This window comes from Ruditapes philippinarum, unplaced genomic scaffold, assembly GCF_026571515.1.
Source record: "Ruditapes philippinarum isolate M1 unplaced genomic scaffold, ASM2657151v2 ctg6838_1_1_1_1, whole genome shotgun sequence".
In the NCBI taxonomy this organism is placed as follows: domain Eukaryota; kingdom Metazoa; phylum Mollusca; class Bivalvia; order Venerida; family Veneridae; genus Ruditapes; species Ruditapes philippinarum.
The window spans coordinates 1-19,311 of NW_026857554.1; the positions used below are offsets into that span (position 1 = coordinate 1).

General features: G+C 32.2%; 1 protein-coding gene across 1 annotated transcript in view; it reads left to right on the forward strand.

Annotated features, from left to right (window-relative positions):
- Window positions 1-8,028: 8,028 nt before the first annotated feature.
- LOC132750140 (ubiquitin carboxyl-terminal hydrolase 24-like) overlaps window positions 8,029-19,311 on the forward strand; it is a 39,690-nt gene continuing 28,407 nt past the window's right edge. The window contains 14 exon segments of the mRNA XM_060740080.1: window positions 8,029-8,044; window positions 8,236-8,326; window positions 8,328-8,388; window positions 10,369-10,434; window positions 11,824-11,964; window positions 13,186-13,344; window positions 13,845-13,965; window positions 14,677-14,780; window positions 15,222-15,329; window positions 16,082-16,177; window positions 16,843-17,004; window positions 17,710-17,790; window positions 18,434-18,577; window positions 19,091-19,222. Of these exon segments, the coding sequence (XP_060596063.1) occupies window positions 8,029-8,044; window positions 8,236-8,326; window positions 8,328-8,388; window positions 10,369-10,434; window positions 11,824-11,964; window positions 13,186-13,344; window positions 13,845-13,965; window positions 14,677-14,780; window positions 15,222-15,329; window positions 16,082-16,177; window positions 16,843-17,004; window positions 17,710-17,790; window positions 18,434-18,577; window positions 19,091-19,222 (1,482 nt within the window).

Consider the following 19,311-nt stretch of genomic DNA (forward strand, 5'->3'; position numbering starts at 1 on the left):
AGTCTCAATGACGCAGTGGCAATTTTAACGAACGATCACCCAACACAAAGTTTTTGATACCTTAGATGATATTGAAATGAAGATATAGCAAAGAGTTCAACAGTTCCTATATATGGTCCCAATTTACCACCGTCGTACGATGATGTCGAAACAGAGGTAAACTGTAAACCCTAAAAATAAAAGCATGAAAAATTATGTTGTAACCGTAGGCTTAGATTTAACAAAACCATTTTGTAATGCTTATGTAGCAATTATTAAAACTGTACGTTGATTATTTTCCAAATGTCACCAGTAGCATGGACACCAGACCTCTGACCATTAAAATATCATCAAGTGCCCTCAATCATTCTGTTAATGCCCACATTCTTGTGATGTTTTTCACTGATGTTTATCATCATAGTTTGTATGACATCACTAGTGTAAAATTATATTATTGCTGTTGTTAAATGATAATAAAATTAAGCTTTACTTAAAACTGTAGTAAACAAGGCAGAAATTATGAAAGTAATAGAAACTAGAGTGGTCAGATTAATGCTCAGGGACAACCATTGTTCATTGAAAACATTTTGATATATATATGAAAAACATCATTATTATATAAAAGCACATATAAACAATGTAAAAACATTTTATGTCACTTTATTATCCTTTCATCTGAAATTTTATGGCCCATTAAACTTCCTGCATGGTCATCAGGGCTCAAGATAGGTTCAAAATTTAGGGAGAAGTGGGGAGACTTTAGGGAGAAGTGAGGAGATTCATTTATCGATGTTTGTTGTATGTTATCGCAATTATGTTGACTCACTGTACATATCTTATTAAATGAATTGGATTTGTGAACAGAATATTCAATTTTAATTTAAAAGTAGTTTGAAACAAGTAATAAGAATGAGTATCATCAGGGTTCTCGGGGACGCTTATTTCGGCGTCCCGGTACGCATGTTTATTGCAGCTGGACGCAAATATTTCAGAGCAAGGATTCCACGTACGCTTAATTTTGCCCGGGGACGCATAAACATTACCGATTGATTACAACCACAAAATTTAATACACAAATGCGTCAGCGCGTGTCAGTCTATAAGGTAGGCGGTCCTATGCACATCGACCCGTGAAGCAATTAGCCAATCAGCGATAACGCTTCCGATCATTATCACGCAATAGTGATCAGACTAATGTATACACGCGCTGTACAGTACATGTAATTACCAGATATATCACGAGGTGATAATTTTATATCTTTGATCAACAGTTGATTGGAAATTAGCAAATTTTACCGACAAAAGGATAAAATTATCGACTATTTTACGCCGCAAGTTTAAAGACTGTTTTCTCAAATTACAATTGAGTGTAATTTTGAATGATTTGTCGAATATTTTCGGCATTATAATGATTGTCGAATATTTTCGGCATTTTCTAGGCACAATTTTGCTTTAGTTTTCATTCTTGCAAAAACTTTCTATAAGAGTATTAAGAATTTAAGATATTGTGCCGAAATGCCAGGTACAACATACGCTTTTTCTCTATCCGAAAATTGATCCCGAACATCGGCGATTTCACGTTCGCCAGAAACCCTAAAATTTCGCAAAAATTCTCGGTTTCCAAGCCAAACATGCGAATGAATTGTTTCTTTATTATTGAATCAACATTAAATCTTTAAAATGTCGATCTTTAATTTGCCCCTTTTGAAGATATTTGCTAAAATAATCGTCGATCGGATGAAATCTCTTACACACTGTGTGAATCTGTACACGATTTTCCTATTCATTCCGCTAAACGCTGCTATATACATTTACGTTTTTTTTTTTTAACAAATACAAACTTTTTGTCTTAAGAGTGGACTTATTTAACCAGAGAAAAATTTGATTTGGTATAAAAGTGAAAAAAAGAAGATTTCCATGGGTTGATGCATTATAATGAAATAATTTCATAATAAATATTACAACAAAACAATAATTATACTATGTAGTTCAGAGTTTCTTTTGAATAACTATTTACTTTGGAAGTCTCTTGAACATTCAAAATATCAGCAATGCTATTGTGAACATTGAATGACTAATCTGTAAACATATTAATTGCGACGCGCTTTTGGACTCCAACTTTTTCAGGGTTGAGAGTCCATGGACTCCATGTTTTAAAGTCCTAGTGAGAACCCTGATCATGTAATGCAACCATTGCATTAAATGAAGATAAAAAAGCCATAGTTGATTCCTATCATGGATCATATCATGGGTGGATTAACAGTTATTCCCTTCTTATTTACTATTAAAAAGCTTGCGCCGGACATTATATTCATATTCACTTAATTATGTTGTAAAGAAAATGAAAGTAGATAACGAAAGAAACGATCTTTAATTTAACTTCATTTGTAATAAATACAGTGTAATACGCCGTCAATTTTATCAAATTTAACTCGTCGACAAAAAAGGTTATTATAACTTTCATTTAAAATTACCGTTACAGTTATATGTCGAGCGGTCCTCTTAATTCTGACAATCATTCGATAGTGAAAATTTAATTGACGTTTGATCCGTCCATCATAAATAATTGTTACGGGTAGTTGTATGTTAGCGATTTAATGATTGGTTTAATAATGTCGCCTCGATTAAAACGTGAATTACAATTGGTTTCTCGCACGTATCGGTAATCTCGCCGTGGGCGGAGTCTAATTGTTCCTCGAGTGTCTGTTAATTAGACTTTTATGACACGTTGGTAAACAAACGGATTAATGACATTTCGCGTTGATTGAGATGCATGACAGTCCCTTTTTCCGGCGGCGAGGGTAAACAAAGCAAACACACACAACATGTTATTCACAGTTATTGTTATTGTTGGTAATTTTCAATAATGGATCAATAATATCGTGCGACTTCATCTTCGCTTTCATGTAGGATGTCGGCGAAGTCAGACGGAATTCGGTGACTATTTCGTCCGAAACGCCCACTAGCTCGAGTCCTGGTCATATGACCCTACTACAGCAGACCAAACAAGAGTAACTTTTAAGTCTAGCAAATAAATTTTCCGATGTTTGGCTTATAAACAAGCTCAAGTTTAGGCAAATCGTGGTTATTAATTGAACAATGTTGATAAAATTTTGTGTCTTTGTATTCATTTAAAGCTACAATTTTTTTTAAGAAGAAAAAAATCTTGTTATGGTAAAAAAGTGACCTATGGTGCACCAAGCATTGGTTTAGAGAAACCTTAACCTCAGGGTGTTCACTAGCAATGAAATCCTGAGGGTCATTTTGACCAAGTTTTTGCAATTAAAAGGTCAAATCCCCATGATTTTAACAAAATTTGACCCTTCAGTTAAAATCCTGAGGGTCAAATCAGGCCTTTTGGAAATTTGAAGGGTCAAAGTGTCATTTCAAGGGTCAAACGGACACCCTGATTACCTTTTACCTCATGAGCATATTGTGAAAAATGGCCGTTTTCATTGAAAAGCCTCCTGTTACAAGTTTAAACTGCTATGAAACTATGAAAAATGTTCAATACTGATGAAACTTGGCACAAATGTTGACTGGACCATAGCTTCTGTAACAGCATGCTCAATCGTAAATTTCCTGTTACCGTCGCAAAGGGGAGATGTCTCAAAATTGCCAAAAATCACTATTTTGCATTGGTTTTTTTCCCATTAAAACTGATTTCAAAGTGCTTCAACTTCTCAATGGATTGAAATAGAGTAAAAGGCTTTTCAGCATTGGTTACTAGTTACACTAAGATCGAACTAAGGCCATTTTTAGCCTGTCACGTGTCCAAAATTTTCTTTCGCGATGAGGGGGTCTGCCACCCCCCCCCCTTCAAACCCGCCAAACAGAAGGGGGCACATCCCCCTTCTGGCAACCCCTTGATGTACCATTTTGATGGGGCTGGCGCCGAAATAATGATCACTTTTTTAAACAACATTTCTCAAACGAAAAAACAGTGTGTTGGGCCTAAATAGGGCATTTTTTCACTGTTTGAGACCTCAAAAAAAGGGGGGTGCGAAAAGCCTTCAAAACACGTCTATATAAGGTAAAAGGTTAACTACAGTAAACGTCATGCTTGTTTTTAATGAAACTATTTCCAGTAGATTAGTAATGAACAGAAGCATTAACTTTCATAAGATGCATAATCAGTTGTTGTATTTGTATAACATTTATTACCATTTTGAGCCTAGCATTAGTCAAACCGCTCTATGTCATATAACTCTGAGAGGCAAACAGTTTGACTCTTAAAATCCCTATTTTTTATACTAATCTCATATTCAAAAATTTAATCTCAGTTGGCCCTGTTAGGTATCCTTCCCATTATCTTAAATAGGAAACTGTTTGACAAATTAATAAAATAAAGTAACATTAAGTTCCGATAATCAGAATCTATCTGTCTTTATTTTCTGACAAACCACTTTTAAGGATGTACACAGTCTATATGTCAAACTGGGAAAAGTAAGGGGTAAGTTAAAAATTAAAAGCAGTGTTATGGTGAGATAAAAACTTAATTTAGATTGTCCAGTACTCTTTTAATCTAAGTTTGACATACAAAAACTCTACAAATGTAATTACCTCTGCCTTTACACAGTCGCTGCAGTGTTTTCCAATCTTTTGTGAATGGGTCTGGGGCCCTTTGAAGTACTGTATATAAATGCCATTACTTGTGGATAAAGTCCTATATTAAATATATTTAGGTAAAATGGTTTGTCAGTAAGTAATATAACAAACTATAAATGAACTAACATTAAATGAAAGAGAAACTACAATACTTTGTTGCATGAAGAGGAAAATAATAATTTTCAAAAAAAAAGAAGAGAACTTTAAACTGGAGCCAAAAGAAGCTCGAGTCTGACAGCAGAAACAAGAAGTTTTCTCTTGTAAAAAATTCTCGAATAACTACCGAAAATTGCTTAGTCACTAGTGTGACGTGCTTGTACATTTCACTACTCATTTATATGACTATTTAAATCAGGACCTATTTTGCATCATTAGAATATATTAATGTCTACTTTTGTGTAGATATTTTAAATGATATACCTTTTATTATTTATGTAGAAACAGCTTACAGAAGCAATGGATGACACTGGAGGAGCAGAATGGCAAAATCAGGAGACATTCCTCCTGCCTTGATTACATATTTTCATCCTCATGTTGGTTATTTTCCCTCTCCGTGATAACTAAAAGATTTTAGCTTGTTCACACTCTTTTACCCCTAATCAGAAATGGCACAGACCGCATTCCCCTATCAAATGGAAAAAAAATGGATATTTTGACTTGTAATTTAACAAAATGAAGACATACATTGTAAATGTAGTTCTGAAGTAAAACAACATTATAGTACGAGAATTATTATGACAGTACATTATACATTCAATTTGTATGTAGTAACTTCATCACATTTTCACATGCTTTAACCGTTTAGCGGCTAGAACTTGAATTTTAAATGTATGTGTACAATGTATTTACAACAGTAGGGAAGTTTTAAAAAAATGGAACCACTTTAAACATATGGATGCTTATTTTTCACATCATATTTACAAACATTTATACTTAAAACTATAAATATGCTTAAAGAATCATATATTCAATATCATTTCATATTCCAGTAAGTTCTAACCGATATTCCAGTCATGTTTGCAGATAATGGGATTGTGAGTTTGTGTGATGCCTACAGGCCTAGACATTAACTTTTGAATCAGGTTGTCCTGTCGGGCAAGTAGTTTTTAAAACTACTTGCCCTGACCTAAGACTTACTTGTCCTGACCTAGTTCTGGCTTCCAAAACTTTATAAGCCGCTTTTTAACATTTTTGTTTTTCATCAGATGTGGCATATATATAAACGGGTACGCTGAAGACCTTAAGCTAGTCCTGACCTAAAAATGGTAAAAATGTATAAATCAGAAAAACAAACAAGCTCATACATTAATACTTCTTGTATTAGGTAATGTTAACATAAGGCAATAAACTGGACATATTGTTTATGAAATTGATTGTTAGTTAGACACAAATATTTTTTGTATTTAGTAGTTTTTCTAAAACATCGGTTCATCTGTTTAATCAATGTGAATATACTACGGTCATGAACATTTGTTGATATAGGAAACTGAAGGAAAAATATGAGCATGCGCCGCGGTAAGGTAATTCCCCGTTCAATCATCAAGTCAACAGCCGTAAACGAGTCTTCGTTGACTAAGTTCATAATGTTGTTATATTAGATTAAACAATAAATCATTTTAAATGCAAAAACTTTATTTAACAATTATATTTAAAGATCAATATGATTATTTACATATTTTCAATGATATCTTTACATGCAAACATCAAAATTTAAACAACAGCATAACCCGGGAATTACCTTGTACAAAATTAGATATAGTCTATTAATAGAATGGGGAATTACCTTACCGCGGCGCATGCTCATATTTTTGCTTCCGTTTCCTATATCAACAAATGTACATGACCGTAGTATATTCACATTATTGATAATGATTCATGGTGTATTTTTGTTTTAAAGATGTTTATAAATGAAAAGATGTTATTTCTATTCATTTTGTACATGCATTTTGTCAATGATGCTTTTTATTTTCACTTGCCCTGTCGGACAAGTGCTTTTCAAAATAACTTGCCCGGACCAAACTTTTAGTTGTCCCGGGCAGTCGGACAACCGTTAATGTCGAGCCCTGGCCTATATAAATTTTGTAGGCAGCAAAAATGTAAATTATGGGCTATTTATATTTTCAAACTTTTGCTTTAATTGCTAAAATCAAGGTCAAGGTTTTACATGTATGTTCAAGCTTGCTGTCTCAATTTCCAGCAATTAGCTGACTTAGTTACATTTTTGACTACATATGTTTCTTTACAGGTCTGATGGATAATGATGACAATTGTTCTAGATTTGTTAATAGAGTGATGACAGATTCTTTCCAAAAGGTATGATGTTAATGTTATAATGTAATACCATCATATTCTAGATCGTAGACTAAAGCTTGATGCTTTTGTGAATTTGTAATTTTAATGCTTTTAGTTGCATATTTATTTTCCATTTTTTAACACTCGTAATGCAATTTTCCCCTCTTCATAGGCCCTGCCACTGTTTAAAGAAATTAAAGTGAAAAGCACTGTCTAAGAATTTAAAAACCTTAACTTTTAATTGAAACTATTCCTTTCACCACCATGATTTTATATATGTAATAAGTTACTCTATATTACACATGTATGTACTTATCTAAATTAAAATGTAAGCAAGGAAAACAACACATCACAACCGGTTTAATGAATGAAAAATTATTTTCTCCTGCTTTTGGTTATGCAATGAAACCCACATCAGGAATATTTATCTTATTGAGATATCTTTTTATAAAATAAACTATAAAATGATTAGTTGGTGACAATGTCATTTTTGATAAAAAAATAATACATTTCTATGTTGGTATAGTTGATGAATTCAAATGCAGTCCATCGTTGGAACACAGAGATTCAGGAAGGCATTAACAACATGTTACAGTTACTGATAGATCTTGTGGCAGCCAGACTTAGTCATCAACCAGTACATTTGCATCTTATGGACATCCTTGGAATGGTAATATCCTAAACATATACATGTATAGCGGTCCATTTGTACTTTTGTGTTCATGTCTTGAAATGTCTGTAAATTTGTTCAAATATTATTTTTGGAATATCAAAAATGTTTTAATTATAAGTAACAATTAAGTTAATTCTTGACCTTTAGCATGGTAATTTTAAGTATGAATTGTCCTTAAAAAATCGTGAGAAATTTATTTTCATAGTTCCGAAAATGCTGAAATCATCTTGTAATCACTGAAAAATTTCAGTAATGACACATAGACTCTAAGCTGGCCTGGTCATGCTAGGTAGTCATCTCTGCTAGCCTGAACATGCTAGACAGTAATGGATGGTCTGTTCAGGCCAGATAGTCATTTAGGCTAGCCTGAATTTGCTAGACAGACATTTTGAATTTCTTGGTGACTCAGATAGTCAACTTTGCTAGCCTAAACATCCTAGACAGGCATTTTGGTCTTTTCAGGCTAGATAGACAACTATGCTGGTCTGGACAGGTAAGTATAATGAATGTAGGCTGGCCTTATTAGACAAGGCACACATTTTGGTTGGCCATGTCAGGTAAAGCAGACATCCAGGCTGGCCTGACTATACTGGTAGTATAGACAAATCACAAATCATTATCATAGCTTGGTTTTAGAAAAAATAATGATGATAAATTATAAATTGCTTTTATTATTTTATTAAGGCATTCAACCAGAGACAGAATTTCATTACAAGAACAAGAGTCGAAGAGATCGTACAGCGTGGAAGAAAAGTTTGAAGGGGAGTACCATTTTCTAAAGTTGAAAATAGCAACTTCAAAGACCCCTATGGATGGCTTACATGTCTTATTAACAGGGTAAATAATGCTACAAAGCTATCAAGGGTTCAGTTTTACGATTTTATAATACAGTTAATCTTTTGAGAGAGAGAAAAAAGCAGGAGTATGATTTTGAACACGTTGTCCTTTTATTATGTAGACATGAAAAAAGAAATTCATGTGTTTGTTTCTAAAATAATATAGCAGTCATTTTTTAAAGAAATTTGTTTACGGTTTAATACACATGATATTACTACAGACTATAACCTTTCGTTAAGCTAAAGAGACTTAGCAAACAGTTTATTAGTCCCCTACCGGTTTACCGGAGGGGACTTGGGGACTTTAGGTTTACCCTCCGTCCGTCTGTCCGTCCGTCCGTCTGTCCGTCCGTCAGTCCGTCCGTCCACAAAACTGGATCCCGCGATAACACAAAAAGTACTGAAAATATTTTAATGAAACTTGATATATGGATAGATGGCAGTATGGAGATTATGCACGTCTTTTTCTTTTCTTCCTATGTTGAAAATTCTGGTTGCTATGGCAACAAATAGACTGAAAATATGGCAAATTTTACACATAACCTGGATCCCGCAATAATGCAAAAAGTACTGAAAATATTTTTATGAAACTTGATATATGGATAGATGGCAGTATGGAGATTATGCACGTCTTTTTCTTTTCTTCCTATGTTGAAAATTCTGGTTGCTATGGCAACAAATAGACTGAAAATATGGCAAATTTTACACATAACCTGGATCCAGTGATAACACAAAAAGTACTGAAAATATGTTTATGAAACTTGACATATGGGTATATGGCAGTATGGAAATTATGCACATCCTTTTCTTATCTTCCTATGTTGAAAATTCTGGTTGCTATGGCAACAAATAGACTGAATTTCAAGATTTCTGATTCTAGTTTTTAAGTTTTTTCACTATAAGTTCTTTATTTCTTAAGGTATTTTCTTCAAACTTTAAATATAAGTTGCTTGTAATCAACCACATCATATGTGACAAGGTTTACAACTCTAGCACAAAATTTATCAGAATTACCTCCCTTGAACTTAAAATTTTCATGAAAAAACATTGTTTTTTTTTTTAATAACTTCTTTTTCTGAATGTATCTACTTCAAACTTCATATAAATGTTTCTTATTATCACTCAACATTTGTGAGTGTTCAATACTCTAGCAAGACTATTTCCAGAATTATGCCCCTTTTGAACTTTTTTTTTGAGAAATTGGTAATTTTTACTCCAACTTCTTCAATCATGATAGGATTTTAAAAATGTTATATTTTGATAACAGGGATGTTTAAAAACTAACTTTAGAGTGTCCTTCAGTCCGTCTGTCTGTACATAAAAACTGTTTCCTGTGATCACTTTTAAAGAACTTTTTCAACAAATTTACTTAAAATAGGAACATAAGTGAATGGCCAATGGCCCTTCAGAATGTTGCTTGGGCTGTTACCGGTAGGGGACTTATGGATTGCTTGCAATACTATGATAATTGCTTGTTTTAGCATTGATTGACCTATTCTTTAGCATAACATCAATAATCATAAAAGTGATACATTAATAAGGTTATGGAAACAAGAACTTGTTTTTGTTATGCCTATATTTAATACGCTTACCCATGTGAAAAGTGTTTTACACTGTGACATCATTATTTGAGAAAATAATATGCCAGCCAGGTCCAAAAAACCCTTCTTTGTAGAGGCCAAATATAGGCTGCTTCACCAACCAAACAAGCCTCTTTTTCCCCCAGTTTGGCCCTCAAAATTCCCCAGTCTTTTGAAATTTCCCATAGAATTTAGAACAAAATTAATGCCTTATTAGTATTTCCCAGTGCTTTTTGCTTTTCTATTTTGAAGAACCCCTTTTCCCAAAGTATGCCAAAATCACGCACATTTTCCCCAAGAAAAAGGCTGAGGCCCCTTCCCCAAAAATGGGGGTTTTGGCCCTGCCAGTGATCATTGCATTAGTTGAACTGCATATATTATCATAATATTTGTATTTTCAGTTTGCCATGAAAGGAGGATTTGATCATATTAAAAAGATTTTGGAGTCAGAAGAACTTGATGCCCCAGTAAGGATATGTTTTTGTTTATTGCTTTAGTACAATGCCCTGTATAATAACAATGGTTTGATTGTAAACAGGTATAATTGTTTATAAGAAGATACTAGTTTAGATCTATGAATCCAATGCCTAGAAACACATTCACTTCCTGTGATAACAAAAAGTGATACAAGTTGAAGTTGAATTGCTTAAGATTGCAATAGATCATACAGTGATCATAAGTACAGTATCACAATAACCCATTCACATTTAATTCACTTCATGTGATCACAAAAAAAAGAAAGATACTAGTTGAATTATATAAGCATGTAATACATGGTATGTGGAACAGAAGCTTGTAACTACCCATACACATTGATTTATATAACATGGGGTAAATGATAAGTGACAATGAATTATGTAGTATGAAATTCATATTATAAATCCGGGGTATTGGTTGATTCGTTAAGCATCCAGTTAGGAGTTTTCTAATTTTCAAATCTTAGGCATTCACCTACGAGTGTTCCATTGACTTGCAACCAATCTTGGTTTTCTTCAAATAACACTACATATAATTTCCCTGTTTAGGTCTCTACATATAGTGACATAGGATATATGGCTGTTGCAAATTACCATCAACAAAGTTGTCACTCAATTTAGTAATGTTTGATATGCCTACACCTAAAATTTGAACAGTCAATTTTGTGCAGATCAGTTGACACTTTAAATGTTTTATATTGTTGATTTGACTGCTTATAATATTTTTTTCAAAAATAGAGTATATCACAGCTCTTCTAATAAAATGACATAACTACTTGAAATATTTTAACACATTCAGCATTATTATTGAAAATCACATTAAAATTATCTTTATTGATCAAATGTTTTTGACATATGATAAAAATTGTGGTTGTGTTCTCTTTAATTATAGGTTTAAGGACTTGAACTCATTTGAGATTTTAATGTCGTAAATTTCTTGGTTTCAGTTTTGCATGCAACATCAGTCTTTAAAACAACACAGGATATTTTATAACTTAAAACTCAATGCATGTCTTCATGATCATAATACGAGGTAAAACTGTTGTAGCCTCATAGGCCTGTAACTCATGACATGAATGAAATATGAGCCTTTGTGAACACAGAAAATTCTTTGACTCATAACTATGTCTTGTATTTATTTGAATCAAATCTTAATTTTAGGTTGAGAAATTTGTTTGACTTATTACTATGCCATGTATTTATTTGATTTGAATCAAATATTATTCTTAGTTACTTCCTACAATATCCAAGGTTCTTTGTTTTACTATCAAGCACTGAGAAAAGTTGAAAAGTCAAATGTGACGTCCTACTGACAGCACATGTATGATAATAAGTAAGAATATTTATAAGCATTTGATGAATAATTGTATATATTTATAGGCAATTGCAGCATTGTTGAAACCTTTGGGAGTTTGTGCAGAGTTTCTTGATAAGGAAATAATGAAGTCTTTACTTACAAATGGAATGGAGCTTTCAATCAAATATGTTCAAAATCTTGCTGAAAAAGACTTCAAGGAAAAGGTAGAAACTTTGTGTTTTGAAAATTGGCTGTTTGATAAATTTTTATTACATGTATTTTTTTGGTCTATAATGTATATAATTGTGTTTTTGAAACATTTTACAGAAAATTAGAAGAACTTTTAGATTTTCCTTACTTAGAAAGTCTTGTTTATATCTAGAATAAATTCTACCTTTGGCAATGAACTTCACTATGAATTATACTTAGCCACTATTTTGAATTGTTGAAAGTTAGTGAAAATTTATGTTGATAATTGAATGTCTTTTAGCAATCTATGTATCTGCAACTTATCAACATAGAAAAATGAAAAGTAAAGTTTTGCCATCTACTTGTTTAGTTTATATGTATTTCATTAAAAATTTTGCATAACTTTGGTGGGGCTTCTGTGGCGGAGTGGTTAAAGATCCTGTAACACAATTTGTTTATGGTTTTAAATCATAAATATGTTGCTCAAATTAAGATTGATCAATATTGTAGATTCCAAAAAGCATTATTTATAAAGATATTAACGAATTTAACATTTCATGTAAATAAAGGGAGGTAATAAAATTATTTACTATAAAGATTAAGTCAAATTTTACAATAAGAAATGAATGCATATATTTAATGATTACATATAATATGCACAAATATTTGCAGTACATATTGTACATATTCTTCGATGTTTGAAAATTGCTTTATTTGCATAATTGTGGACATATATTTATAATTTCACTTAGTGTGGTTTACCACTTTGATTACAACATAAGGATCTTTAAGGTCGTTGACTTCAGATCACTTGCCCCTCACCGCTGTTGGTTCGAATTCCAACAGGGACTTTTGATTCTTTCATGAAAGGAAGCTATCCACCTAGCTTACGGAACATTGGTGGTTCTACTCAGGTTCCCATTTGTGCCAGAAATAATGCACGGAAAGGCACCTGAGGTCTTCCTTCATCAGTAAAGCTGGAACATCACCAAATGACCTATACTGTGTCGGTGTGACGTAAAGCCCCCCCCAAAAAAAAGCATTATTTTGGTACAGTTTATAACATGTAAGAGGCTGTAAAAGATTTGTAATTTGTTAAATACCCGGTATTGATATTCTATATAAGAGTTTAGCAAGAAGCTTAATATAGTTCAAGTAAAACCTTTGAACATTTTTAAAATGTTTCAAAATATTTATAACTGGAATTTAAACCTTTTTGTTTTCGAGTTTTTGTGCATGAATTTTTTTATTTACAGAAAGTTGGCAGCGTCTCAGACCTTCTTGCGTCAATGAAGTTATTGTGTATGAATATTTGGCCAAATGATGTTGAGGCTTTAGATGACCTGAGACTGGATATTGCACTACGAATGTTGAAGTCCCCACACTTTAACGCTAAAATGAATTCTTTGAAGGAGGTTTGTTTTGATGATTTGTTTATATTTTGATTATTGTAACATTTTGAAACTGTTTTAACTCATACCATACAATAGAGGAGATAAACTATTTGCCACCCAGGGTTGTTGGTTTTTTTGGTCCTCTTTGAAGTTACTTCAAGTGAAAGGAGGCTTTCATCAAGCCAAAATATATAAAAAAAAGTTCAAAAGTTCTTTTTTCATTCCCACAAGCAGGTTTTGTTATTTTAAAATTCTCAATAAAGACAATAGGTTACTGCAACTCAGCTTTCCCAACTCCACAGGTGGTGAATTCAGACCTGAATTAATTGGGTAGGGGGAATACAATGTTTAAGCACTAAAAATGTTGAATAAAAACATTTCGCAGGTTCTATGTATGTTGAATTATTGTTTGGCAACGACAGTATTGAAATGCTTGTATGACAGTTGAACACAGTTAAGCTATACATGTACTTGATTATATGTTTCATGAGTGGTAATATAAAATACTTTTTAATGTAAAGGTAACAAAGTTGATTGAAGATTCTACGAGTGCAAAGAATCCACGTCAAAAGACTGCAATCCCAGCCAACAAAATTCAAGAATGGTTAGTGGAGAATAAAGTGCTCTCAATTGCTCTAGAAGGTAACAATTCTATATAAGTATTTTTATTGGGTCCACTTTTTGAAGGAAATAAGGGAAGCTATTATCATTGCCTTCCCATTTTCTCAGGTACTATAAATGTATTTGATACATGTTAATAATCCTTATTATCCAGCACTGAGAAAAGTGGAGCACGTTGTTGGCAGACAGGTCTTGTTGAACTTTTCAGGGACTTCCCTGGTCTTGTGTGTCTCTAATTACTAAGGCCTTGAATCTTGTCAGAGACACGCATTCTTTCATGTGAGGAACTATCAAACTAGCTTACCAAAGATTGATGGTCTTATCTAGGTACCTGAAATGATTCATGGTGTAGCACCTTCACCAGTAAAGCTGTAAAGTTGCCATTTGAGCTTTACAGTGTTAATGAGACTGGAAACAATAAAAAGATTGAACTTCAGAATAAATTGATTAGAATTGATGTTTTTGCAATTTTCGATTTTTGAAAAATGAAATGCTGTTTAATGCACTGAATGGGTCTGTGCTGCATGGTGACTGTGTCTTTAAAACTTTAGTAACAATATAACCAAGTTATCATAAGAAATAGCTTGTAAGATGATTGCCATGTTAGTAGAATTCAGTGAAAATGATGCAGAAACTTTACCATTCTCATTAATTTGATGTCCATAGTTATGAAAACAGTGAAAAGAACAATAGTTGAACAAAATACTACATCATAGTATATTGTTTTTACAGGAAACATTGATCAAGCTCAGTACTGTGATAAGATTAAAGGTATCGTAGATTTTCTTGGCACAGATCTCTCTTCTGATGAACTAACCATGATCTGGAAAATGCAGGTAAGTATTACTGTAAAGATTTCATTTCTCTATCATTAGTTAATGGGATATATTTTGTTTAAAGCTGCACGCCTAAAGATAGAAGAACAATGTATCCATAAAAAGTATTAAAAAGAATTTTAAAGAAAGATAGTGGGGTTTTTATGTGGAAAAAATTGATGAAAACTCATACTATATAACTTAGAACTCTTATCAACATTTTTTTCAAGAAATATCTTATTATAGTTATAAGAGTATCTCCAATTTATAAAATTCTATATTGTTTTTTTATCAATATTTGATAAACTGCTGGAAAATGTGCAAATTGCAAGTGTAGACCAATCCACTTTAATGTTCTGATGATTTATTTACCCATGCTGCTCTTTAGTTAAAAATATTACTTATATGATTTAAAATCTCTATGATATTACATTACTGTATAAAAATTCTTAATATTTTCAGTTATCTCAAACCAACAATGTAATAGACAACATCCACTCTATCATAGCTGCGGCAGCTGTCAAGTTTGATCCTAACCAGCTAGAGCATCTGTTACTCCTTATACAAAAGGTAAGCTTAACATAAAACCTGAAATGTTTGTCTTCACTCTTACTATGCTAAATATGTTAAATAGACTTTCAGCTTTCATTACAGATTAAACCATTTATCATTTACAGGGAAAATTTTCAAGATATTTACTGACTGAAAAGTGAAAAATGAAGGCCATAATATTTCAACACAGATTTGCCTGTTGATCTTGGTCTGCACTGGTAGAGTCAGTTGCCATAAGCAGAACAAGATTTAAGTTAGCATGAATGGATTCTTGCATTGCTTTTAATAAGTTGCGCTTTTTCTATAAATGAAATTAACAACATATAATGAACTTATATTCTCCTGAATTCAGCTTTTCTAAGAATATTTTAACTATCTAACTTATGAGGCTTTCGTCTTTAACATAACAAAATTGGTTTAGGTTTTGTGAACAACTTTTGTATCTCATTAATGGCTGACTATATTCACATTAAACTTAACACTTGTATTGACAGCTTGGTGTGAAAGGGTTGTAACTCCTTAATTTAATATGAGTTACAACCCTTTCGCACCAAGCCCTCACGCCGACTCGCTATGTACATGTTGGGTCATATTTTGAGGCTCAAGATCCTTAACTCTAGGATGGATTTTATTGATTTATTTCGATTTAGTGACCAAGAAAATTTCTGCATGGCCCTTGTTTCAGTGTGAAGCAATAGGAATAGGTAATCATGATGCACATGAATCAGCTTTCATCTATTTGAACTGTTTATGTTTGATTTTTTTACCAGAAATGGCAAGAAGAAAATGACAAATCAAGAGAAAAACTACTCAGTCTTATTGGCAAGATTGGCAGGGATGCTAAAATACCAAAAACTACAAATCAGGTAAGGCAGTTTATAATAAAAAATGTTATAATATCAAAACCTGTTGTTCTAGTATTCTGTTGATCACTTTATTCTAAAGAGGATGTATTTTATGTCTAAAAGTTTTAGAAGTAAGTTTGTGTGGAGTACTCACAGTCGCCATAGAATTATGGTGATCTTAAAGTGTCTGGAATTCTTTATTTACCACAGCCAGTTAATTTTTTCAGGCCAGTCTACATAGCCAAATGAATATCGGGGTTGTTATTAAGAGGCGGCTGGAGACCAAAATGACTGTCACAATTGCACTTTTGGCGGCCTCAAAACTTAGAAAATACTCATTGTTGTATGTTATAAAACCAAAATGACTACCTCAATTTCAAAATGGACTGTATTGGAAAAGTTTTAATGACATCCCTAAGTAATTTTAGCAATTGGGGCAGAATCATTGCCTATAATAGATGTAGGTCAAATCCTGTTATTTACCTTTAAAGATTCTTCACTGTCAGAAATCAATCGAGTAACATTTAGCTAACTGAAGGTTGGTGGTTCTTTTCACATGTCATAATGAATTGAGGAACAACTAAGGTATTCCACTCTTAGTAAAGCTAGAAAGTTGACATGTGACCTTTACATTGTTGGTGTAACTAAGAAACCAATCAAAATAAAAATTATAAAATATTTTACAGGTTCTGCAGTTATTGTGGGATTTATCTCACCTACCAGCATTATCAACTCACCTAATAGAGCTTGCACTAGAAGAACATTTAGCTATTCTTAATGACTCTTATATTGTTAAAGATCAAGTGAAAAGAAGCTATGTGTCCAAATGTGTTGATGATATTAAAAAGGTAGGTCATACATAATTTTAAGTGTTATTCTTTAAACACTATGTTTTAATGAACTACTATAAGAATACTTGCAGTGTTGATGAGGAGATTAGACCATAGTCCTGTTCTTCATTCTTGATTGTTTTTGAACAATCATTAAGAAACATAAATTATCAAACACTTTTTTCTAAAGGAGTTGCTCATATACATCAAGTTGCAGCTGAAAAGTAATTTTTATCATAAATCATATACCTATAAATTGTCTGATATAGCAAATATCCAGATAAATTTCCTTATTGATGGAATTGTGACATCAGGAATTTGTATTGACATTTTATTCATATTGCCTATACTTTAATTCTAATTTTCTTCACACATTTTACAGAATGTATATAATGAAAACATTTTAATGGATTGCTCTTTATGTGTTTTGTATCACTCACTTTACAACTTTGCAGAAGCAACTTAATCAAAATAACCGATAAAAATAGGATACTCATGCAATATTCACTCACTCACTATATTATATATAAAATACACACATCTTATCCATTTTATTAGGTGGTCTGTTTTAAAAAAAAGGTCGAGTCATTATGATTGCTGCATCGCCATTGTTATCTTTGTCGTTTTTGTTGCCATCTTGCAAAAACTTGAATGTAGCCCATTATTCAAACAAGCTACAATGCATGCTGTGCTCTTACTTTATACTTTATTTTTATATTGCAGGGTGTTTGTGTTTTGCCAACATTGAAACAACTTCATCAGCTGAGCAAGAACATTCTAAAACATAGCTTTAAACAAGATAAGGTTGGTATAATTCACCATGAAACATTGTATGTGTCTTTTGGTGTAGATTTTGAGACCCGATTTATTAAAAAAAATGTGTATTGGAAAATTTGGTTATTTGAGAGATATATTTTTGTAATGTTAACATTTAAAACTTAAACATAAAATGTACTAAAAATGTTTAAAATGTATAGAAAAAGTTTTGTTTTATTATGTATATAAAATAGAATCATATTTAACCAATGAACACAAGCTGTTAAGATGACTTCAAATCATCTGACTTTCATATTTAATGTAAAAAAAAAATATACTTTTTAGTTTAAACATTATTTTATTTATATAAGCTTAGTTTTGATTAAAGGATATCTGCATCACTCTCAGGTTCATATCCTTAAAGAAGCCAAATTCTGTAAGACTTGTCTTTTCCATTATGTTAAAATAATTTGTTTGTTGTTTAACTGTATGTATGTTATATACCGTATACTTTTGGGATTAAGTATGTTTAAACCAAGTTTTCTTCCTGGAACTAACCACTACCAATGTCATATGAGGAAACATGGTTATGACCCCGGAAAAGCTTGGACCAACAATCACAGGGTTGAGTGGCAGATACCTTTTTTATTATAATCTATATTTGTACTGATGTTTCTATATTATTTTATAGGGAATATTACATGAACTGAATAAAAATTTTGACATCATCAAACTGGTCACCCAGAGTCTTGTAAAGTGCCATAAACAAGCTGCAAGCAGTGATGGTCAACTTGACCAGAATACATTAGTGGACAGTAGATATCCACATTCTGAGGTATGTTGCTAGTCTGAGGCCATGAGCATTAGATGTCTTAAGATTCATTATTTTTAAAGTTTTATCAATGAAACTTAAAGTGACATTATGCTTATTCTTTCATGTCAAGTTTAGCTGAATTGACTATATGTTTCAAAAGATTAACTGTTTTAATGGTGATTGACCAACAGTCATTACTGGAAAATGTTTAGAATAAGATATAAATCTGTTTAACATATAAAGAGACTGTCCCACTCTTTTTATAAATTGAACGTTACATTCATTCCTATGCATATTTACAGACATTTTCTTGACACAAGTTAGTTATTTGGGAAAAAATCGTGAAATTGAAAGGAATTATGGCAAAATGAAAACTTATTTTGACTTTCACCTATACACTCACTATACTACCTTGGATAAGCATAATTACACTTTAATCATTTTAATATAACATCATAGTTCTTTTAAACAAGTTTTAGTGAAGTTTTATGTTAATACAAGTATTTCTGAAATGCATTGTTTAATTTTTTTCAGTATGTGATGTCACATTTATCTTTCTTGCAATATGTGTTACAAGAAGGTGTACTATATTTGCCATGGAATCGTGCACGGGAAATCTGGTCTGCTCTTGTAGCTTCAAGTGAAGCTTGCACCTGGGATAGAGAGGTAAGGGAAAAATTGACTGAACTATTTATAACTCTTACAGTTCATATAAGAACTACGCATTTGCCAATTGACTTTACCATCTTTTGATA